This window comes from Anarrhichthys ocellatus, unplaced genomic scaffold (assembly GCF_004355925.1).
Source record: "Anarrhichthys ocellatus isolate YVR2014 unplaced genomic scaffold, GSC_Weel_1.0 scaffold175, whole genome shotgun sequence".
In the NCBI taxonomy this organism is placed as follows: domain Eukaryota; kingdom Metazoa; phylum Chordata; class Actinopteri; order Perciformes; family Anarhichadidae; genus Anarrhichthys; species Anarrhichthys ocellatus.
In genome coordinates, this window is record NW_022280205.1 from 61,284 (window position 1) to 85,918 (window position 24,635).

A 24,635-nucleotide genomic window follows, 5' to 3' on the forward strand; every position below is an offset into this window, starting at 1 on the left:
GAGAGGCCTAAAATAACAATAGAATTATAATACCTGTGATAGAGAATCCATCAGATCCATGATTATATATACAGTTTAATTAGATAATAACAACCAGTAAAAATATGTAGAGTCTTTAATTAAGTGATAAATAGCAGGGCCATATACCGCCCTGTGTCTATATAAAAAACCCTGTGAAACACAGACACTTTACCTATTCGTTTGCAGCCTTGACAAAGTTGCACAATAAACCGCCATCACTGTGTCACGGTGCTCAAAGCCTCAGGGTGTGTTACCTGGCCCGGGCAGATTCCACCCGAACCAGTCGTCATTGACGGTGGAAGAAAAAAACGAATTAACACTTCTAGAGCTGCATTCACAATGTCACCTCTGGCGTAGGATACTCCGACGGTGAGACTTTATATTTTCTCATTTTAAAACGTACGTTATTAAATATTAATTAGGTACAGACTGAGCAGGGACAGGTTACCTCACAGAGGCGGCGGACCACTTGACAGGCTTCCTTCTGTTTGAGGGCTTTTGCAGCTGGCTGCATTTGACCGGTTTGTTCCCGAAACAAGCAAGAAGGCAAGATAAACACTAATCATGGTAAGAGCTCACTGTCTGTCTCTGCACATGTTTGTAAATAAGTGAACTGAGGGCTTTTCGGTCGATAGACTATAGGTCCATTGTTTGTTTTGGTATTAGGGAGAAACCTGTTAGACCTCCACCAGGATTGCGTGAGCTGTCAACATGCTTTTCAAATCAGATTGAGCGAACTTGTATCTCTGCAACAGTAATGTCAACACTGTTCAGGATATACCTATAGGTGTTATGAAAACATTAACGACCTGGAATAACAGGACCGTTAAATGTCTAAAATAATGACCGTTTTTCAATCCAATAATTATTAGAGTCACTCCCACACCCTAAAGGCAGTGGTTATGTGACACATTTAAAAGTGGAAAAAGTAGGCCTTAATTAAAACTTGTATCAAGTAACGATTGCTTTATTTGATAATTAGAAATGTAAAAGTCGAGATAAAAACAATAAACCTGCATAAAAAGTACAAAAAGGGTTAAATTCCTCGCCTAAGCAGCATGGAAACACTGAGTTGAGCTGCCCGCCAAATGAAACAAGAGCACACAAGTTTGGAGAGCCAAAAACCGAATTCAACAGGCCCTGAAAGCCACACAGTCAGTGCGTCATTTCCCCTGGAAAAGTTTTTTTTAAACACTGCCTCTCGCCGCCTTCAATTGCTACGATACATGTAGGAATTTTGAGCTCCACGCCCAACATTGCCTTGGACTGCTTCAGCAAAGCAATAGGACAGCAGTGTCACTTTAGTCTTATAAACCAGAGTTATTGCATCTATTTACAAACTGTAATGTTCAAGCATGTTTATGTTTATGTAGACACAATGGGTCCACTTTGGAGAGTTCTAATGCTGCTTTTCTTTACTTAAACTCAAGTTCCATATGTTTCTACTTTATTAGCCAACTTGGTCTTTGCTACAAGATGAAATTTGGTCTCACTTAGCCCGAGGTCTAGAAAGTCTCTCACATATTTGACAGCCAAGTGATACTTAGATACTTGAGACGCATTCTGTGGTAATAATTAGAATTATTCATCTCATTTATACTAATCTATTATATTAAATTAACGAAGTACCTCTTCTTGTCTTTCAAACAATAGATATGTTTTTCAGAAGTTAGGAGAAGGCTTTATAATGTGTGCCGGTTCCGAACTTAAAGCATTTATTATTAGAAAAAAAACGACTTGATATTGAAAGGATAGACAAGCCAAACAATATCCCCCTGATGTTGTGACAAAAATGACAGTTGAACAGAACAGGTATATCAAAATTACACTTGACCTGTGACCCCACACCAAAAATAATTAAAGTAATAATAATAATAATAGATAAAGCTGTAGTAGTAGAGTAAAAAGTGCAATATTATCCTCTGAGATGTAGGCTAGAGTAGAAGTAGCTGCATGACTATAAATACTCAAGTAAAGAAGAAGTACCTGGAATTTGTCCTCAAGTATAGGCTATTGAGTAACTGTACTTGCCCAGTAAAAGTTATATTCCACCACTGCGTATCTCAGTGATTTTAATGTGACTGGTTGGGAGTTGTTAGGACGATATTGCAGCCAGTTATACCATAAAACCAGTCTATTCAGATTTACACATTTCAACAAACTGTAATCGCGGTCAGGTTCATAGTTAAACTCGTGTCAGACGTTTACGAGGAGCACGTGAACGCACCGTTTTTCATCACCGGGCTGCGTTTGCGCCGGTGGAGGGGCAGAACTTCCACAGCGCCCGTACTGCATCTGCGATGTAACAGTCTGCCCAGTTGTGGATGCAAGGAGGACTAAACACAACATTAATCAGTTAGATAAACATCTATTGCGGAGCTATTTAGTACAAACTGACAACGGTTTATATTTTTGGTAGGGCCGGGAAGTTTTTTTTCTGTCTAATTAAGGGTGAGTTGAACTTGAAACTAATGCCAAAAGGACATTCTCAGAGAGTTAAGGATGGATCTACCACTTTGCTAAGGCAGAATGTATTTTTTTCTGATAATTTTCTGCTTCACACTGCTATTGTTTATCCTGGGGGAATGATTTTGTTTTTGTTTTATGCTCTTTAGGAGTTTTTGTTCTAAACCTAAATCATGTTCACATCCTACATAAAGAATCTGAATGATATGGTATTTTCTACGGTAAGCTTACAGGTTATAAGAACTCCTGCATGTATTTGCTATGCTGAGAGATGCATGCAAAATGTCTATGAACAAACTTTTATACTTATTTAAGCCTGCACCCCATTTCCTTTGTTCATTGGCAAGATGTTATATTTGCACTACCACGTGTAACTGCTGTCAGCTCACCTAAAGTTTGCCTATGTTCACTGAAAATATGCATGCTTGTTAACTGCCGCTGCACATGGAGACATTAATGTGAGTTATTCTCTGCTTCGATTTAGTCTCAGAGCCCTGAGGAGCAACAGAGCACTGGGGTCTTGGGTCGTATCGGGAGCTGGCTCTCTCCATGGAAGGGAACGGGTCCAAAGAGTCCTACTGAAAATGCCTCCCCGACGAGCGATCAGGCTCTTAAGTCAGAGGGAGAACAGGAAAGTGAAGAATCTGTGAGACTCCGGGCAAGGACAAAAGAGTGGGAGGAGGAGAAGGACCAGAGCTTCAATCCCAATGCATTCTATCTCTCCAGAGACATTTTCCCCTGTGAAGAGGGGGACGCCACGCAGTCTGCCCACAGAGGCGGCCCTGTTGTGAGCAGCACTGAAACAGCAGGAGGAGGTCCAAAGAAGGAGGAGTTTGTGGAGTGCAGGAAGAAGAGAGTCAGGCAGGGCAAGGAGAGGGAGGAGAGCAGCAACGGCACTTTAGCGAGTGGGAATCCTGAGACAAATGCCAGTCAGCTGACACATCTCTCTTCCTCTTCTGAGCAGGGTGTGGTATGGGAATCTGACCGAGCCCACGCTCAGCCTCAAGCCCAGAGACAAGCACAGGCAGGCAGGAGGCTGCATGTGTACCTGGAGGAGACCAGCGTGACTCACTGCGACCAGAACACCTGTGCTGGACAGGATATTGTGCAAGTCACAAAAAAGAACCTAAATGTCCTCAGCAAAGCAAAGTCATCACCACATTTTGATTTGAGCTCAAGTTTAACAAGTGCAGAGAACAAAAGGACACATGTGAGTCCTGCTGTTGGGGCACAGAGTTATTACAGTGCCCTAGTGAGGGTGTCACTGAAATCACACAAAGAGTCGCAGTCAGAGCCTGATCCTGAAGGACAAACAGAGGCTGACAGCATGGGGCGTAAAAACGCAGCCAGAAGGAAAGTCAGGAAAAACTCTCTGGGAGATGAAGGGAACAACCCCCAGGAGAAAATGCCTCCCAGTGCCCAACCTGTCCCAGAGGGAATCTCTACATCAGATAACTCAGTGACCAGTGCTCAGGGCAAAAGTCCAAAGACTCACATGGGAGAGTCATCTGTAAAGTCCTCCTCCAAGCACAGCTCCACCTCTCAGGCTTCACCTGAAGGAGCAGAGAATAAGACTTCCTGTCCCGATACAACCAAGGAGTTGGACAACTTCCAGGAAACAAACTCAGTCTTCGCAGCCACTCTGGCATGTGTGGTTGATGGGGGCGCAAACATGGAGGACGACAGTTTATACAAAGTAGAACGGAAGACAGAGACACCAGAGTCCAAACGCAGGAGTCTGAAGGTTTCTCGAAGTGAGGTGAAGCTTTTTACAAAAAATGTGCCTTTGAATCCAAAGCAAAATCCAGCTGGAGACACCCAGGAACTTCAAGCAGCGTTAAAGAATTACACAGATGGAGCAAAGGATAAGCCCGAAACAGAGATCGATGACAGGTAAGTCTGTGACTGGTTCAATATAGACAGGGCGGTTTGTGAGTTCTGAATGAATGAAACAATGAATCTTCAAATTTCCATAAGCTGTAATGTAGATTGAAAAGTTTTCCAATAATATTCACTCGAAATGTCCCATTTGTTAGGAGTAAATGTTACAAGGAGTGTACCTCATTACAGACATTTTAATCTACCTGTTTGTCTAACATAACATTGCTGTCAAAAGAATATGCTGTGAGTTGAACAATGTTTTGAGTCATAACACAAAGTAGAACCCTGTACTTCAAGATAGTTTCTGTAAAGTGCAGACCAGATGGAAAAATAAAATTTAAATTAATACGTCACATTAGTCTGTGGCAGACAACTTAATGCACAATTAGGTAACATTTGTCAAAATCAACTTTAAATGTTTAACATTTTGCAAAATACAAAAATGTATGCTTGAATCTAACCTTAACCTCTTATCATACACAGAATACACAAGCTGAAGAAAATTGATGAGGAGCCTAAGCCAGTCATTGGCCGCATTGCGGATAAAATCAGCCTCTTTGAGCGCCCGGCAGTAGGTGTCAACAAGCCGACCTTCCAAAGTCCGAGGAGTGCTGATGTCTCTCCAGTCAGGAAAGCCACGGAGAGGGTGAAAACAGATTTAGCGTTGCCAGAAAACAGGTCAAGATCAGCTGAACGTTACGGCACAGCCAGGCCCAGCTCTGCAACACCCGTTGAGGAGAAGTCGATGACGATCAAGGAGCGAGCCAGGAACTTCACAGAGGCATCTGAAACAAAGAACAAGCCAGCACTGTTTCAAAAGCCAGACATGACAGGAATGTCTCTAAAAGCCACTTCATCTGTTGTAGTTGATGCATCGAAGTCATCAGAACTAGACAATCAGGATAAACTGGATACTGACATGCAAATACAGCAAGCAAAGTCAGAGATAACATTAAAACCAGATGGACAAGATACCACCACTGTAGGGGTAAAGATGTCCATTCCTAAAGAACAACCAACAGACTCCAACAACACAGTGGCCTGGAAAACAGCAGATCAGGGTACGAAACCCAACAGTGTTGGAACAAATGTTCCAGCTAAAGAGCCGGGTGGTTCTGCAGAACTGACCGATAGCATTAGCTCACAGTCCAAAGTCCCTAGCAGAATAGGCTCCCGCTCTAAAAGGAGAAAAGGTAGGGAACCAACCAGTCCCATCAGCCCAAATAGTGAAAACAAACTGGATCGCTCCATAAGTAAGCCAGAGCTCACTGCTATGAATCTGCTGCAGAACGATGAGGCTGCTTCTGCCTCCAAACTACTCACAGATAAAGTCTCATTACCATCTGATAAAGCTCAAGGAAACCAGACAGATACCAGACAGAAAGCATTTAAGAAGGAGCCAGAGGTGTTAGGAAAAGAGAAGAAACAGTTGGATTCTTCTTTTAAAAAGGAGATTATTGACAAACCGGTGAACAGACGGGAGGGAATGCCTGAACCATCTGTCAACAAAGATGAACCTGATACTGCTGCTTGTAGCAGTGGAACTAAGACGCCTGTTGACAAGGATCCCATTATTTTACCCCAAAAGGAGAAAAAGGCAGGGGGACATGGCCTCGTATTCACACAGAGGAGAGAAAAGGCCTCCAAGGACAGCAGAGAAACTTCAGCCCCCTCCCCCTCACCGCCAGTTGAACAACCTATTGAGAAGACTGGTTCGATGGCGCAAGAGCCACCTGCTGAACAGCGGAAAATAGTTAAAGAATTGTCAGTGCAATCTGAACCTACCGAGCCAAATAAGAAAGACACAGTGCAAACACCGAAACGCCCAAATAAGGACATAGAACTAATAAATCCGGCTGAGAGCGAAAAAACAAATCAGACTGAGCAGAAAAACAAAGACAAAGCACAGCAGCTCCTGCGTTCAGATAAAAACACCACAAAGACCAAGGTTTCAGAAAGTAGACAAGGTATCTCAGAGACAGAGGGGAGTACTGCGAGGGATGATGAAAGAAAAAATTCTGAAAGAAAAGATGAGACACAGCCAGCTAAAGTCATAACAAAACCAGAAACAAATCAACCAGAACCAGCCTCTCGGTCCTCAGAAAGTAAAAGTACATCAGTAGATCTGCCTGCTCAAAAACAAGGTGTCAGACACACAAAGACTACACATCCAGAAAAAGCTGCCGTTTGTGCCGTCACCCAAACTAATGAGGCTGCGAGTGTGACCAAGACAGCGAAAGGGTCGTCAAAAGGAAAAAATGCAGCAACTGTGCCTTCTGAGTTGCAAAGAAAGTCTACAAAACGCCCTGGAGCAGAGACAGAGCCAGTGGTGGTAGCAGCAAAACCACAGCCTCATTCTGTATCCGTGGAAAAAACAGAGAATTCACCGGATGACTCATGTGCAAACAGAGCTAATGATGCTCAGTTATCCAGCTCAAAGTCAATTACCAAAGCAACTACAGCAGCTGAGAAAGTGACAATAAAAGCCGCTGATGGTACTCCAGGGCTGAAAGCTGCACAGACTGATAATATGTCGGAGAAGGAATCATCTGATAAAAAGTCTTTGCATTTTTCTGTCTCGAAATCTTTGAGCAGCGATGTAGCAAAGCAGGATGATGGGGCAAAAAGTTCAACTGTCAAATCAGTGCCCTCAGAAGTCTCAGGAGATATAACAAAACTAGCTCCTAGATCCCGACAGTGTGAGGAATCAAAGAATACAGTGAGTACAAGTGATATCACTTCACCCAAGGGTGCAAAGAAAATAGCTGATGACACTGCTTCCAGGTCCACAGTTGATGTGGTGGAGAAGACAGCTGAGAAAACATTCCATTCAGTAATGGATGAACTTTCACCTGTTGCTAATGGTAATATTTCCCCAAATTCACAACTCCACACAATCAAAAAGGAACTGGTCAAGAACAAACCAAGTCAAACTCCAAAAGCACCCACTTCCCCACATGCTAATAAGCCGATCCCAGACACAACCCAGCGTTCAACAATGACGAAGCTCCATTTTCCACATGGACGAAGCAAAGACGATTCTGAAACACGGCAAGACGCTCCTTCAAGCTGGCTGGATGTGGACTTTCCCAAACATCTTCTCAAAGTCTCGGTGCCCAAACTGAGCTCTTTTGGAAGTGAGAGCAATCTTCTGGACACTGAGCTAGATGATGATGATTTCATTGAGAAAATCAAGAAGCTTTGTGCACCGTTCTCCCTCCCGCCACGTAAACACAACCAACTCCGGACACCTCAGCCGCCATTTGCCATGCCTGCCATCAGAGAGGCCCGCTTTGAGAAGACGTTTGACCCAGAGGAGTTTACGTTTGGCTTGAGGAAGAAGGATCAGTTCAGTGTAGACACAAGCCAGAGCCTCTTTGCTTCTAAGTACCAGAACAAGGAGGCAAAATCCGGCGTGAAGCCTGCCAGGTCTAGTTTGGCAGACAGGAGCATGCTGCTCAGTATACTGGACCCTCACTCTCACACCGCTGTCAAAGATGAGGAAGATGTCAAGGAAGAGAGAAATGACCAGATCAAGGTGAAGTCTCGCTTGGAAGGGAGCTGTGTCTTCAGCAGCCTCTCCTCCTCCATCTTCAGAGAGAAGAGGAATGGAGTTCAAATGCAGGCAGAGGGCACCCACTCTGGGGATGTGTCACCTAGTGAAGCCCCCCAGCTAAGCCCTCCATCTGTATCCCAGTCACCCCCGCTAAGCCAAACTGCCACGAATCCACTCAAAGACACACTGGCCCTGAGCCACAGGGAGGAAGCCCAGGCTGCAAAGGCTGTGGTCAGTGAGTCATGCCTTCCACTTCCCTCCTTTAACGACATCAAGCTGCCGGACTATTTGGAGAAGTACCTCCCCCGAGAACCAGCAAAACCAGAGCACAGCATACAAGGACAGGAGCAAGTCAGAACTGAGGTCAGTTTTTCTCATATTTTCACCAACTAAAAAGTATACGAAGTTGTCCTCATAAAACAGAGATTTCACAGGCAACATAGTACATCTTGCAAACACAAGTTGAAAAAGTGATAATAGCATACTCATATAAGCTAGTGCTCTGTTTTAGCATGTCTCTAAATAACAAAAAAACATCTTTGCTGTACTTTTTTTCTAGTAGAGAAGTAGAGAAGCACAAGAATAACCTTCATGCATACCTGATCGTTTTTGGTTTGTGCATTGTGCATCAGGTTATTGGAAAAATGACGGCTCCAGCCTCCGGGGGGGAAGCAGATCTGGCTGTGAAACCAGCTCCAGTGCTTCCTGATGCTGTGCCTCCATGTTTTCCTGAGATTCCTCCAATCACACATCCTACACTGCTTGAGCTTAAGCAGCCTCTGGCTCTGCCACAGGCAATACAAAGTAATAATGTAAGTGTACAGCACTTTCATACTATTAAAAGGTTCCTAATAGTTTAGTATTACAAAATTACAAAGTCAAGCTGCATATCTTTAGACTGCTTGCTGCACTGCTGGGTGAGTTAGAAACTCTTTATATCCTTCATTTCCCTTAGAGCTGCACTACGGTTTTTAATGGAAAATTCCACTGTGCTATTTTTTTTTCTTTTTTCTTTGTTTTACTCTATTTGCATTCTGGTATCATCATTAGTACAGAAGCTTCTCAATTCACAAAACAGTGGATCTTTTGTCTTGCTAGTCCCTAAAAATGATTTAAGGCTGCAACTTGTGATTATGCTTTATTATACATTTTACATAATTTCCTAATCATTGCCAAATAACTTCTTAGGACGTGTTCTGAAGAAAGGATGGCCTCAAATAAACTCACTATTTGATCATAGCATCATCATTTATGATGTTAAATTTGTGTTCTCCATATATGTTGAATTGCTTGTTTGCCTGTGGGAAAATGTCACATTTTTGGTTTCAGCTTTCTAGGTACTGCTGTTTTTTTCGATTTTTCTTTTGCTTCCAAACTCACAATTTGCTTATTTTGCATGCTGTATGAAGCAACACCTTTTCCTACTGGGTATACTTCCCAGTGTGGTACATGAATACAAATTCAAAACAGTGCTGTCTCCATGGACCCACTGTGTCCCTGGAAGTAAACTGAAAGGTCGGCTTTGCTTGCATTTTTTTGATGTTTGCAATAGTCTGTGGTCTTGAAATGTATGTGTTTTTTGCATTCCAGATAATAACTGCCAAAGGATTTCACAAGCGCCCTGGAAAGGTACAGTAAGCACTGCTTTGCCCACATACAATAGAAACAAGATGGAGAGAGGAATCTGAACAGACAGCTCTCTGATCTGTGAAAACATCTGCTTTTCATATGGTGTTCTTGGGGGTAAACAAAGAATTTAAAAAAAACAGTCTAGTGCAAATGCTCAGCTGGATGTGATTATAGTCTTAGAGTTCAGTGCTGCCAACGCAGTGCAAATAGTGTAGAACTGTATTGGCAGCACAGCTTTAACTCAGTACTTCTAGCTTTAGCTGTGCTAGGGATCCTCTGTCATGACTAAACAAAACAAAAACCACTGCATGGAAAGATCTCAGATTTTAGAGAAGATTTGATGAGGGCTTTTTAAAACACTGTGTTATCGACTACTTCTATCTCCAGAGCAGCCGGCCTGTATTTAAACTTAAAGGGTAGCATTACATTAACAGTACGCCGTGGTGGGTTTAAGTAACTGTGTGCCTGTTCGGGCTTTTTGGTTCGGATAACATAGATATGATTTTAATATAGCATAAGAGAGGATTGAAGGGAAGTGCCATGCTATTAGGTCTTTGTCAGCGCTGTGTGAATCATGATTTGATGAGATGGAGCAAGCATGTAATGCCATTTTTTATTTAATTTTTTACACTATCTTTCATGTCTCCACAGATGGTGTTGTTTGAAAAACCTCAGTTCAGCGGCGAGGCGCATGAGATTTACAGGGATGTAGCAGATGCTACTTCTCTGCAGCTCTCGCCTCTCATATCTGTGAAGGTTGTTAGAGGATGGTAAGTAGCTACATTCAACCAGAACTTTTAGATGATGAAAAGAAAATGTGCACTGAAATATATGACTAATAAGTGTTGAGTGGTTTTGGGATGCCAGTGTGGCCTGTTAAGGCCCCTGAATGTGTCATTTACTTTTAATGGAATCTCAACATTGGGAGTTCTAACATACAATTATATATCCACTCTCTTTTTACTTGAAGTGTCCCTTGGTGTTTACTTGTAAACAACCAAAGTTTCTTTTTACATTCAGTGTTAATCACCAAAAAAACATTATGCATATCCTTTCGGTCTGGCAATGTGTTGAATGCATTTGCTTTGTGTAGAACATTATGTTTTTAATTTTGAAATCTGCATTGTTTACACACATCTTCTTGTTCTCTGTCTTTGCTGGAGCATTGCTGTGTTTCTTGACGTGTTACCACCACCTTCAGATCAGTGGAATAATGTGCAACCATTGGCAGGAATTTGGATCGCATGCTCATGTTGCGTCTCTATGTTGCTCTCCAAATGAAAGCAAAAGGGATAGTTACATAATTTCTTGCATAACTATATAATTGCAGTCCTTATAATTATGTGGTCATTAGATAATGACCGACATGCTAGCTAGCCTGGCTTTGTCGAAAGGTAATCCACCTATCAGCACCTCTAAAGGTAACTAATTAACCAAACATATTGTGTTAGTTGAATCAGTATAAAAATCAAAGTGTAAAATTGACATGGTTCAGTTTTGGGGAATTATGTGTTGTGGTTGCCAGGCAACCACCAGACACCTCAGGAAATTACTGTGCCCGGCCAAGAATTGACATTTTTTACACTCTCATCACACAAACAGGATATAACGTGGTAATTAGTGAGCTTTAGAGACGCTGGTTAGAAGCTGTTTTTTGTACCTTTGAACAGAGCAAGGCCAGCTGTGACTGCCGGTGACTGTGGCTGTAGCCTTATATTTATGGAACAGATAGAAGAGCGGTGTTCATCTTCTCATACAACTTATGGCAAAAAAGCAAATATGCGTATTTTAAAATGTTAATGTTTTACCACATACATTTAGTCTGGTCTTTCCAACATATGATTATCTGATTTTTGTTGTCACTACAGCTGGGTGATCTACGAGAAGCCTGACTTCCAGGGACGCTCCATCGCCTTGGAGGAGGGAGGCACCGAATTGGCAAATATGTGGGCAGAGCCAGGGCCAGAGACAGAACCACAGAACAACCCACCAATGCTCATTGGCTCAATTCGACTTGCTGTCTGGGTGAGTGCATTGGATATACTGTACTTCCACCCCATTTGGCCTTCAGCGTTTCAATATCTACAACACTGTCACCCACTGTCATGGCCCTCTGAAACAAAGCTAATATGTGATATTGCTTTGATATTCAGTACAGACTCCTTGGTTGTATCGCAAAGGAATGATTTAAGAACTATGGGCCACTGCTGTTAATTACTGTGTTTGTTTCTCCCTCTCTGTAGGATTACAGCCTCCCCCGCATTGATCTGTTTACTGAACCAGAGGGCCGTGGCAGAATAACACCTTATCACGATGACACCATAGAGACAGGCTCGTTTGGCATCCCACTGAGCACTGCGTCCATCCAAGTTCACTCGGGGCTGTAAGTGTGGCTGTCAAAGCAAACCAATCATTCAGATCTTTGCAATTGACCTCTGGTAAAGTGTGTGAGACAGTAACAAGCCGACATAATCTAATATTTAGCAAGACCCTTCTATTCATTGTGATTGATCAGACTGGTAGACAGGGAGTCATCTGTAGATTAGATTTCACTTGAAATGCGATACATTTAGGCACTAAAGAACAAAGAACGAGCGTGATTGCTTTATAGCAGCAAAGCATGAAGTGCAGCTAATGAGAAAACCCCAGCGCTCTGCGGTGTTGTTTATATTACTAATGACTGGCAGTCAGATCCAGCAGAAATGTAAAGCTATCTTTCTAATGGGATGCTGGCGGTGTCTGGCTTTGAAACAAAGCTGAGAGATAATAATCATGACTACATTCCTCAGGGTTTACATTTGTCTTTGGTTTGACTCTCACTCGTTTGACTTTTCAGGAATGTCTGTCCTGCTGATGCATGTTAGGAAATAGAGAGAGTGGGTGTGTTCACCTGTAAAGTGAAGAGGAGGAGATGAATTAGATAGCAACAGACAAAGGTGTGGGTAGAATTTGGCAAAAGGGAGAATGTTTTTCCACCTGAGAGGAGTCGGCATCGGGGACATGTTGTGCCCTGCCCATGAGGAAGTTAATGACAGTTAGATGTTTTTTTTCACACATCTATTTTTGTCGATTGGTAGAAACCTGACATTTTTGAGATTGTTTCAACATTACTCCTCATCTCATCTTCGGACACCCCCCCAAAACCTGTTTGGTCTGTGACAAGTGGAGCAACTGTTAAGCAGAGGTAGTCTTTTGTTTAACACATTTACTGTAGCATGTACCTATGCTCAATCAACTCCTGTTATTATGGTTCTTTCAGCGCCATAAGGTTGGCTTCAGTTCTTGGAATCCCTTCCTCAGCCCTGACTGAATTTTTCAGTTGACAGTCATGTGGTGATTGGTAGAGCATTGCGTTTCACTACATAATGAATTAAAATGCCAGAGGTTGGGGCATTTGCCGACAAAGGCTGCCCACCAAAAGGAAGAATGCTTTGAACTGAAGCGTGCCACTCCCAAGATATTTTATTCTTAAAGAAATAGCTTTTGTTTTCTGCTGTAGTTGGATGACTCATGTTTGACATAAGTATATAATACCTAATGAAAACAATGCCCTGCCCTAATAATACATAATATACCAAGCAAAATTGCCAGTCATACCTGTAGGTGCTGAAAAACTGTGAGTTTGTTCTCTTCATAACAATTATGTCTTTCATAAAAGCAACAAGCCATGCAAGGTCATCACTCCATGCTTTTAAAACAACCAAAAGGCATAATGTGGAGGGACCTTTTGACTTAATACTCAAACATGCAATGTGGGTGTCCCTCTTTACTTCAGGTGGCTGGTGTTCAGTGACCCGGGGTTCCAAGGCATGATAGCTGTTCTGGAGACAGGAGAGTACCCTTTTCCTGACACCTGGGGCTTCCCATCACCCTTTGTTGGATCTCTGAGACCACTTAAAATGGTTTGTTTTTCTGTGCAACATCTCATGTACACTGCACAGGAAAGGGGACGGGATATGTTAATTTGTTTAAAATGACACGGCATTGCTGGTCGGCCCACCAATTTGGTTCCGACTGAAATATCTCAACATTGTGAACACCTTAAACAGTATTGATGTTTAGCAGGTATTGTGAGCATGATAGCTTGCTGAAAAGTCTCATGAAGCTGCTACTTCATGAGACTGCTGACTGTGCTTGCCAAGACACATGTTCAATTAATGTGATACAATTGTATTCTATTACTTTATTTTGCTCCCTGTCACTGTTTTACATAAATGACATAGTTTTAAAGAAAATAGAACCTTTTGAATATTTGTTTTTCACAGGATACATTTAATTACAGAAGAAAAAGATTGTTGATGATGATGTTTCTGTTTTAGGGTGGTTTCAAAGTGGAGAACCCCAATGAAGTCAAGGTAGGACTGACATACTTTCTGGAATTTACTTCACTTGCATGTTCTATGCATGCTTAATTGTCACAATGGGAGGCAGCTGGTGTTGTTCATGATTTAATGATGAAAAATAAACTTACGGGACGCAGTCCAAAAACAGGCAGGCAACAAAGGTAAATCCAAAGAACAACCAGGTGCGCTAAAACACTGGGAAAATAACTATAATAATCAGGCTGGACTACATCACACAAGGAGAGATGACAAATTGACACTGAAACAGGGAGAACAAACAGACTAAATGCACTAAGATCTAATTTACTAATGAGCACAGGTGTGGCTGAAACAGGACCAAAAAAAAAAGAGACAAAAGCAGGAAGTAAAACAAAAATATGACACAAAATAAAACAGGAAGCAGACTAAACATAAATGAATAACCCGGAACAAGGAAAAACATGACACACGGAATACCCAGAAAACAAAAACCTCTAGTTCACATAAAAGCAAGACAGATAAATTAATAAAGGTCACTAAAAGATTATAATGCCAGTTAGTCTTCCCAAAAAGTCTGTGGACACAGAGGCAGACTGTTAATGTTAATTTAATGTAATTTTAATTCTGCAAATTGTAAAGTAACCAAATGATTAACTGTGTTGCTATTGCATTAATAGAAAACATCTTTCATAAAAGGCCTGTTGGCAGTGTGCATTGAATTCTTCATTTTTCTGAGTGTTGTTTTCATCTTAATTTAAGAGAAAAAGAGATGTGATGTCAATGAATTGATAAACAGACATTTTAAGACTCAACATTAAGTACTATCATTCAACACTTCCAGAAGCTGAAGTGCAAAATTTCACAATATTATGCTCACAAATGTTCAACACACAAAGTATCCAAGGATGTGTTTTTCACCTCATTTATGGTCATGCTGAACCATAGCAAGACAAAGCCAAGAAAACAAACATTACTCAATGTATTTTTACAAGAAGACCTTTTAGGTTTATTATGCGAACAGCTATCCTGGATCATATGTCATACAAAATAACTCAATTAAGTGCATTTGAACAAAAATAGAAAAAAAAAGAGCCAGTTTGATATAAACCTTGTTCTTTCTCTATTTCAGGCCGTGGTGTATGAGAAGCCTGGACTTGAGGGCTCCTGTTTGGAAATCGACAGTGACGTTTTCAGCTTTTGTGAAAGTGAAGGAGACACTGCTACTGATGAAGCACACTTAGACTTGAGAAAACTGAAGTCTGTGGGTTCTTTAAAGATCATTGGAGGACTGTGAGTCGTTTTCTGCATAGTTCATTCTCTGTGCTTACACAGGATCAAGTTAAAGTGGTAATCTTGACGTGTGGCAAAGTTTATTCAGGACTAACTTTGCTGCCAGAAGGTGATTATGAGGTTATGTGATACAGCTCTAACCAGTAACGTGGGTGCGCTTCTTTCCTCCCAGCTGGCTGGGCTACAGCGAGCCCGGGTTTGAGGGCCAGCAGTACATCCTGGAGGAAGGAGAGTACCTGGACTGCAGCGACTGGGGAGGCTCAGACCAGCTCCGGTCACTGCGACCAATCCTGGCTGTGAGTACCATACTGGGCTAGCTCACTATACACCTTTGTGTGACCAAAATGAACGGACAATACATCTCTATGTGACGAAAAGTCTGGTCTAATGTTTAAATAATGGTTCGACCAACCTTGGTTTGTGAAGATTTAGTTCAAAAATGGAAAGCATCCTGTTTTCCCTCCAAAAAGGTTCCTTCTTGTCAGAATGTAAAAGTCATGTAAATGTATTCAGACCAAAACTTTCCATATGAACTCACACTATTGACAAGGTAAGCAAGCAGGGAGACCTCTATTAAATACCATTTGAATTAAATGCAAGTTTTTATTGGAGAATTGATTCAACAGTGTGAACAAATGTAAATAAAATGCAATTAAGTTTGTTTTTTTATGAAGCTGTGGTAACGGTATAAACTTCACATTATCAGCAGCTGGCACTGCTGACTTTTGGTTGACCCAATAATGAATTGAGTTAGATGAATGTGATTCATGTGGGAAAAACAAAGAAGCTCTTTCACACTGGCAAGGCTGTCAAGATCCAGGTTATTTAGATTTATTCAGACTGCACAACAACATGTGTAAAATGAACATATTATGATTATTATAAGTAATGCTCATCAAGCAAATATGACACACTTTCATTGTGGCAGATTTGACTCTTTGTATCTGAGAGGTCAATTAGTTTGAGCACTATTTATCTTGAATGTGTCATTAGCAAAAGGAAACGTGCAGTGCATGCTCTTAGTAATATTATTCTGAATGTTTAACTTGACTTATTTTGTTACTAATTTCTACTTCCAAGGGCAGACATTACAAAAGAAAGGTTAAGAACCACCACCATAGAGTATATTGACTTTGACTATGCTTATTCATTATGTATCTTCTTGGTGTGATGCTCATCAAATGCTTTTATTCTACAGGATTTTATGTCGCCACACCTCAAAATGTTCAGCGACAAAGATTTCGGCGAGCTGGGAGTCAACATTGACCTCACAGTGCCTGTCATTGACATGGACGGCACAGGCTATGGCATGAAGACGCAGTCAGTTGATGTCATCGGTGGCATGTAAGTGACAAGCATTATACTTCTCCCTGTAACTCTCACTGCTGTGTGAGCAGTAATGGGAAATATAATGTTGGAGAATTTGCAGGACTATTGTTTATCCTGCTAAAGCAAATTGCATCAAATCTGTCTCTGATTATTGGAAGTCCTGAGCTGTCTTTACACTGCAAGGCTTAAGGTATTTTTCTACAGATGATACGGTACAGTCCAGTGCAGAAGCATTCCTATGTTTCAACTTGATAATTACTTCAGGCTTTAGTCCCATTGAGTTCTTGTGCGGTTTATGACCATTCTTTACGTAGCGGTGAGGCCGCCGCGCCCAGGTTGACAGGTCGAGACAGATTACCTTGCTCACTAATGTTTAGTCTGCCACACCTTACTTCCTGTCAAAGTAAATCAGTTTTGGAGCATGCTGCTTTACACCCTTTCTCAGTGGGAATATTCTTTTTTTTTTCTGTATTATTATAGTACATACTGTTTAAAAAGTAGAAGGTCCAATTAGTGGCTGTGTTCCCTAGTTGTTTCTATTTCTGTTTCCTTATGCTATGATCAGCTAAAAGAAATGCAGAAGTAAACAAAACCAGAAGCAAATCAGAATGAATCATTTCTCAAATCAGAGTAATGAAATGCAGAACATGCGGATCGTTGCTACCCAAGGGAGAGGCCAACAAAATGGTAAACAATGTGGAGTGTAACATTTTGTCCTTCTTTAGGAGGCATGACTCTTGTAACGTTGAAGGGTTGTTCTTGCTGTGCTGCTAGACTGTTATTAGATTGCACAGCCTCGCCCATGTTGTGCTGCCGTCCTTCTGAGCCTCTGATTGGCTCAGCGTGTTATTTTAGCATTGCTGAGAGGGACTTGTTTGTAGTGTGGTGGCACACACAAGCCCACAAATGCAGACAGACACAGCCCCTGTTCCCACAACATCACACACTCGCACAGCTACCCCCAGACATGCCCAATTTGCTAAAAGAGCACATAGCTGCGGAGATACTATCATGTGGGAGGCCATTATCAACTTGGACTTCGACCAAGAATTGTTGACTTGACATGATTAATGAAAAAAACACTTGAATTCTTGTGGTTTTCATTGTCAGCAGTGCTTCTCTACTAATTAAGCATATGTGAGAAAGGACAAATCACAATTCTGAAATGTCATTGCAAAAGCAAAGGGTAATTATGCTCCCCGTCCTTCTGTTTTCTCTCTCAGCTGGGTTGTGTTTGAGGAGCCGGGCTTTTGTGGTGAGTGCTACCTTCTGGAGAAAGGCCTGTATGGAAGCCCAGAGGACTGGGGGGCGCCACAGCCCAGAGTTGCCTCAGTAATGCCTGTTGTCTTGGTAAGAGCAATGACTCAGACAAAGTTATGAAATCTTGATGTTTTGCTCCAGTTATTAGACAGATTTTACTGTGATATTCTATGTTCACTGCAGCAGCTGGTGTGTTCACAATTACTTTCAGATATTGTAGTTTTAGCATTCTATAATTCATAATTTTTGCAATATTGAAATGCTTGCTATATTCTCACTTCCCCTGGTCGTCCCACTGTGGCTAAGTGCTTTCATTGCATGTGACCAGTCACAAAACTCGTGCTTGTGACTAAATCCAAACAATTACAAGGGAGAGAGCAGGAGTCTTTTAGATGACAGACAACCCTTTATGAAGCACATTATTTTTGCAAGCATGAGTCATGTGCAAAGCCAGAAGTGGGTAGGGGAAAATACTTGTCATAAGACTTAAAAGTGAAAACATATTAAATCACTATGGTGAGTCATCATGAAGCTACTATTCAATTTCAAACCAGATGATGACAAACAGACTTATATTTCATGCAAAGTCTATCGCAGTGTTGCATCTACACTCTTAAGTTAAGTGACTAGATGCACTAAAATGAAATCTTTTCTGAAAAGGCCAATAATACAGTGTATAATTTAACTTAAAATATAAAGCAAAGATGTCATGGTAATTTGTTGTTATTGTCTTTCCCACCTCTGCACATTGGCCACTTTTGTGTGTGATTCAATGGATGTAAATGACCCTCATTCGGCTTTTGTTTCATTTCAGGATGATTTCGAGAATGCAGCCAAGTTTAAGGTAAGCGACTGAAAAGGAGGAAATAACACATCTAATCTTGCTGGGATAGCGTTGGTCTTATCTGATGTGTGTGAGAGGCTCAGAGTGGATGACTCATTCTCTTATTCTTATTCTCTTGCTGTGTGTGCTCCAGGTGCAGATCTTCTCTGAACCAGGTTTTCAAGGCTCTGTTGTCCCTCTGGAGGACAGTGTGGCCTCCCTGCAGGACGGCGTCTATGTGGCCTCATGCAAGGTTCTGGCTGGAAGGTGAGTGATACTGCACAATATAAATACAAAATATCACTCTGCGGCTATTTTGAGTTATGATGTAAATTGAATCGTATGTACTTCAAAGTCTTTGCACCATCCTGCAAAAGCAGGAATAGGCCGTTTGTGATTTCCCAAAGGTGATCTGATACAATTAAAGCTGCATATTATTATTTTTCTGACATGTTCAATTGTATTGCTCATATTACAAAAGTATCTCTGGGACTCGAGATCTGCTACAGGCTGTAACTGCTCCACTTACTTACGAATGGCCGTGCAGTCCTGTGCTTGTGTGTAGTCTGTTTGTCCTTATGAGCATGAATAACCGAGCATAAGATTCATATTGTGACTCAATGAATGTACATATTAAAAATGTAACACCTATATCCTACAAATAGTTTTAAATGTTGATTGTGTTTCCTCATTAATCGGGAATTATGTGCGTGGTTGTGTATCTGTTTATGCAAATTGCTTTCAGCTGGCTGGCATTTGAGGGCCCAGACTTCACAGGCAGGATGTATGTGTTGGAAGTGGGGAGCTACCCAGACCTGAGGGCAATGGGCTGTGTCAATGCGAGATCCTCCATCCTGTCGCTGCAGACTGTTGGCTTTGTAAGTTTATTTTCTACTCTGTAATTATTACAACACCCATTCCCTTTTATGTTGTATAAGTGTATAAGTCAAACTTATCAATAGATATATTACATGTGTATATTAATAAAACAACCCACAACTTCACCGACCATGTAGCCTCCATATGAGGATAAAAAGTAAATGTTACATTAGTCACTTCTGCTGATCAACATGAGTGTCTCTAGAGGACAACATATATGTTGTTAACAAAGAGCAACATTTCCAGGGAGCAGAAAAGTGTGAGAGTGGCCCGTCTCCAGGGGAAACCTCAAGAATCCCTTTAATGTCAACCTGCATTACCTGCAGCTCTCTGCCCACTCCAATCCTTAATGTACTTTCTATCCCTCTCGTTCGGCAGGAGTTTTCACTGCCATCCATCACTCTGTTCGAGCGGTGTGGTCTGTGGGGTAAGAGGGTGGTACTGACAGATGGATCAGTCAACCTTCAGCTGGCTGGAGGCTGCAGCAGAGTCCAATCTGTGCTAGTGGAAGGAGGCATGTGAGTACATTACAAATGCTGTGTGGTAACCCGTTCTCTAGGAATATAAAGCAGCTACTCGGCCGTCACCAAGTTCTCCTCTTGGTGCGAATTTGGCAAATGAATGCATGGTGTGCGTGTGTGTGTTCTTTTTGTTGTTTTTTTACTGGGGAATGAACTGTGCTGTGAAAGCCATTTTCTCTGTTAGGAAGATGTAAAACAGAATAATATCCTTAATTTCTCACTCATCCATCCTTCAGGGACCCCTGTTGATTATCCTATTCCACGACCTTTGTTGTTTTTTAATCTCTTTTTAATGTCTTCGGAATTAAAAAGTTATCAACTACCAAGTCGACGTGTCAAATATCTTTTTAAGCTTAGTCCGTTGCGTGTGGCGAACCATAGCCATTTAGTGTGCCGCTACTGCAACAATAACTCAAAGAGTTAGGTCAAATATCAACAGACAAAGCAAGGCACTTGAATTTTAGAGATGAAGGATTCGGAGATAATAAAAGAAGCAACGTCTGGGGTTTTCCATTTAAATAAATGCCTTGGTCTTTATAATTGTCAGTGGTTACCTTTGCATTTGCAAGAAGAGTATTTACTGTTATCCAGGTTTCATATCCAGGTAGTGAAAATGGCCTCCTGGAGTTATAGTAGCAGTTTTGGCCTCAGACATGATGTTTCATAGAGTGCAACATCAGCACATCTTATGTGCGGCAGCACTGACAGATGGAGTGATGATGGAAATCTGCTGCTGATGTGCGAGATTCAGCCTCTCGGTGTGAACCAATGCTGAGGAAATAAAGGGCTCACAGTGAGCCAGAACTGTCTCTGTAGTGGCACATTCCTACTGCGCAGAGAGAGAGACGGGCACTCAGCCAAACAACAGGGCCATTGAGATCCCAGTTAAAAGCAACATTTAGTGTCACAGAAAAATTGGACGGCTGTGAAGCTCGGCACATTTGAGAAGATTACCTTTGGCACAGTGCTGCCTAGAAGAGACGAGGACTCACAAATACAGCTGTAAGTCAAGGTTTCATAGTAGCTGTTGAACATGCATAGCTTGACTGTGTTTCTGTCTTTCTTCGTCACTAGGTGGGTTTTGTATGAGGGAATCAACTATCGGGGTCCTCAGATTTTGCTGAAACCTGGTGAAGTGCCTGACTGGCGCAAGTTCAGCAGCTGGCAAAAAATTGGATCCCTTCGCCCTCTTATACAGGTATATATCCTCACTCTCCACAATAGGCCCAAGGCTTTCAGTCCTATGCATTAGAAAATCTGCACACCAACCAAAACAATTCAAATGTCATTAATTAGAGCTGCACAGTACACGCTGTAAGCCTCAGCAGCCTACTTATTGTAGTTACTTGTGTCATCGTTACAGTTGAGACCTTTGCAGCAGCTGACATTGTAATTATTGAGTTTGGTGGAGAAAGATATTTATTACTTTCAAAATGCCTCACCTTGAAGTTGGATATTGTCAGATTTGTTTGTATGGAGCTGAATATAGCTTACTTTGACATATTTTGTATATCTTTTTAAGGAATTATGAACCCTGTTGTCTATGTGATTGGTCTTGTGTGTTTTCTGAGTAGAAGCGAGTGCACTTCCGCTTAAGGAACAAACAGACGGGGCTCATGATGTCAGTGACCGGCGATTTGGATGAGATCAAACTGCTGCGGGTCCAAGAAGCAGAGGAGACTGATGGATTCGAACAGATCTGGTTCTACCAGAATGGACATCTCCACTGCAAGGTACCGGCGGTACCATCATTATACTACTGCAAAAGCTGACCTGTGAACAGTGCTATGAATAAGTCATGAGCGAGCTTTGAATAAAGCAGAGGTGATCAACAGATACAAGCAGTGCTGCAGTCCAGACAATTTTAATCATGTCAAAATAAATTCCAAAATCGAATCTGAATAATTAGAATTAAGATCAGGTCCAAAGTAAAGGACAGGACTCAAGACAGACCTGGGTATTACAACAACTGGTAAAAAGTCTCTCCCTATGTGAGGTGCCACGATTAAACAATAGACAGTATAATAGACAGTAAATAAATTGTCATTGAACTCCTCTCTCTGTGTCTCCAGCTGCTGGAGGAGTGCTGCCTGAGTACCACTGGTAGCATGTCGATGTCAGGAAGCCGCGTAGGTCTCTCCCCAGAGCCAGACAACCAAGACCAGCTCTGGAGCTTCAACCCTAATGGATTTATCTGCTACACCCCCACCTCTGATCTGGTCCTGGACATCAAAGGTGAGTCATCCATATGTGACATGTACCTTTTAAAGAACACAATTTGTCTTTAATATTACAAGACATGATGATAGTGAAGTATTTCCTAGTTACATGACAACAAACTTCCTGACACTTTATGTTTCGGTTAAAGAAATTCTAACATTATTTTCACATATCCTTTTTCCCCAGTTTGTTTTACATGCACGATGCATTCCTCATTAGACTACTAGTGTTACTTAAGATGCAACTTCTGTATATTCATTTATAACTCATGTTCACACCAAGCCTGTATTCTGTTTATTGGGAGTTCCACTTAAAATTGAAAACTGGGTGTTTATGTCTAATGGCTTTGTTTCCATCACTGTCAATTACTGACACCTTGTGGACTAAACAATGTCAGTGTACAAATTATCCTCCTCTGCACTAAGATGCATAGTATTGTGGATATTACTTGTGATAATATTTTACATGACATATATGAAAAAACTAAATATTGTTAACATTACCATATAAAATTATGGATCATAAACTCATCCCAGCTTCAGTAAACAAAACACCCCTTTAAAGATAACACTTTTACTCGGAATTGTAATTTAAAAAAAAAAAGATTAATGAGAACAAATGTCTCCGTTTCAGGGGGAACTCACTACGACAAAAACCAAGTGATTCTAAAAACACTTGATCCAAATAAACTCCAACAGCAGTGGGATGTGGAGATTATATGAAAACACGAGCTGCTGGACTGGATCCTTAATAGTTTTATCATCAGAGGTACACCTCAACCAGAGGCTCCGTTATGCAGCTGCAAGACAACTGCTCAAGGGCGAGGTACATCATTGGAAATGCTCAACCTACAACCTACAAAAATGTCCAGTGAGAAGGCCAACATGGAGAGCTATGAATAAATCCGTAAGAATGTATTACTACCCAGAGTCTGAACTTTAAATACTTTATATTTTACACTTAACCAGTAACATATCCTAAGGCTTGTTTCTTTGTCTTTTCATTGATTAATTATGTTTGTCTGATAAATATGTCAAACAGTGTTGAAGCGTTTCCATATTTTCATGCAACATCATGTGTATATATAGTATACAGTATATAGCCTTTTCAAGCTGCATGCAATACGAGGGAACAAAAAAAATACAATTTCTCATGACTTTTTCTTTGTTTAATCAAAATTACATAGCACACAACTCTTTCGTTTTCAGAATAATAAACGTATTTTTGTCAATAAATGTGTTCAATACATGGTACAGCACATTGAGCAGCACTTGGTTTACAACAAGGTACAGACTTAATGCTTCAGATTGAACGGTTCATTTTTTTTACCTCCACCACGTTTTCGGTTTGGTTCTGTACGTCTGTCTGTCAGCAGGATTACAGAAAAACAACTGGCCCCCGATTTATGACTTTATGAAACTTGTTGGAAGAGTATATGTAGCATGGGCCGAGGAAAAACCGATTAGGAGAGGATTGTTCTTGACGGATGGTCTACCCTCTCCGAGTGCCCTCCAAGTTTATTATGCGACTCCTTAGTGGATAGATTGCAGCAATCAGAAAGCTACCAAAAGCTGTACCAGCTGGGTGCTGTCCTACATGGCATTCATAAGTCCACGGCTGGTAATCATGCTAACTTCACCATTACAGGAATGCTGCATAACTCAAAACACCTTGTGAAAACTTCAGGACAGTACTGGAAGGAATAACAATAGCAATAGTTGGCACGCTCAGGTCACGCTTGTAGTCTGCTGCATAACAGCAGCACCTCTGCTCTCTTTGGTTAATAGTCTGCTGCTGTCAAGAGTAGCCTTTTAAAAAGGTGAGACGAATCACAGCTCAATTCATTTGGCACTCTGCTTACTGTCTCTAGTTTTGGTTGGCCGCTTCTCGTACTTCTTGCTCAGACTCTGAGCGACCGTTCTGCACCAACTCCTCGGCCCGTTTGTCATCCTGTTCAGCCACCCTGACTACCGTCTTCCCTCTGGCGTGGCCATTCTCCAACTTCTGAAAAGCCTGGGGCACCTGGGTAAATGGAAACTGGGCCTCCACTACGGGCAGGATCTGCAGTGAACCAGCAGAAAAAATATCATGAATATGAGCTTAAAAATCAATCAGGAGGCAAAGTCAGGAAACAATTAAGAGATCATATTGAAACCCTCAGCATATCAGCCATGGGACGAATAGTATTCGGCTTTTGTTTTAATGGGCAGGCAAAATGGATGAGTGGGCTGCTTTATAAGACAGCACTACTTGTGTAGACCGTTTTGACGATTGAGTCAATTACATTTTTCTGTGACAAAATATGCTTTCTTGTGTTGTGCTGATGAGATAAACTCCATGCAGTGAGTGCTCTAAACCAGACAAAATGAACAGCTATTCTATCTCAAATACTACTGGACCCAGATCTAAAGGTGCATACTATAGATGTTTCCCCCCCC

At 41.5% G+C, this 24,635-nt stretch overlaps 2 protein-coding genes across 4 annotated transcripts in view; one reads left to right on the forward strand and one right to left on the reverse strand.

Annotated features, from left to right (window-relative positions):
* The first annotated feature begins 317 nt into the window (after nucleotides 1-317).
* On the forward strand, nucleotides 318-23,432 carry LOC116400503 (beta/gamma crystallin domain-containing protein 1). 3 transcript variants are annotated; one of them, XM_031878379.1, is made up of 23 exons: nucleotides 2,152-2,708; nucleotides 2,972-4,380; nucleotides 4,852-5,389; nucleotides 5,447-8,287; nucleotides 8,557-8,736; nucleotides 9,515-9,553; nucleotides 10,205-10,323; nucleotides 11,422-11,578; nucleotides 11,797-11,936; nucleotides 13,329-13,455; nucleotides 13,873-13,908; nucleotides 15,005-15,165; nucleotides 15,338-15,461; nucleotides 16,364-16,509; nucleotides 17,718-17,844; nucleotides 18,569-18,598; nucleotides 18,732-18,844; nucleotides 19,323-19,455; nucleotides 19,835-19,974; nucleotides 21,052-21,175; nucleotides 21,552-21,710; nucleotides 22,050-22,212; nucleotides 22,831-23,432. In XM_031878379.1, the coding sequence occupies exons 1-23, from the start codon at nucleotides 2,661-2,663 to the stop codon at nucleotides 22,917-22,919; spliced, it is 7,143 nt and encodes a 2,380-aa protein (XP_031734239.1). In that variant the 5' UTR covers nucleotides 2,152-2,660; the 3' UTR covers nucleotides 22,920-23,432. The 3 variants fall into 3 exon arrangements, with proteins under 3 accessions (XP_031734238.1, XP_031734239.1, XP_031734237.1); XM_031878378.1 differs by lacking the exon at nucleotides 2,152-2,708 and adding an exon at nucleotides 318-588 and having other exon boundaries at nucleotides 4,852-8,287; XM_031878377.1 differs by having other exon boundaries at nucleotides 4,852-8,287.
* Nucleotides 23,348-24,635, reverse strand: part of LOC116400504 (reticulon-4-interacting protein 1 homolog, mitochondrial-like) — an 8,115-nt gene continuing 6,827 nt past the window's right edge. Inside the window, exon 9 of the mRNA XM_031878380.1 lies at nucleotides 23,348-24,258. Coding sequence (XP_031734240.1) covers nucleotides 24,064-24,258 — 195 coding nt within the window. The 3' untranslated portion in view covers nucleotides 23,348-24,063. The remainder of the gene's footprint in view (nucleotides 24,259-24,635) is intronic.

Coding starts and splice junctions, on each gene's coding strand:
- LOC116400503 (XM_031878377.1), top strand. CDS start 2,661: ATGTTCACATCCTACATAAAGAATCTGAATGATATGGTATTTTCTACG. Junction 11,579..11,796: donor CAATTCGACTTGCTGTCTGG/GTGAGTGCATTG, acceptor CCCTCTCTGTAG/GATTACAGCCTCCCCCGCAT. Junction 21,711..22,049: donor ATGGACATCTCCACTGCAAG/GTACCGGCGGTA, acceptor CTGTGTCTCCAG/CTGCTGGAGGAGTGCTGCCT.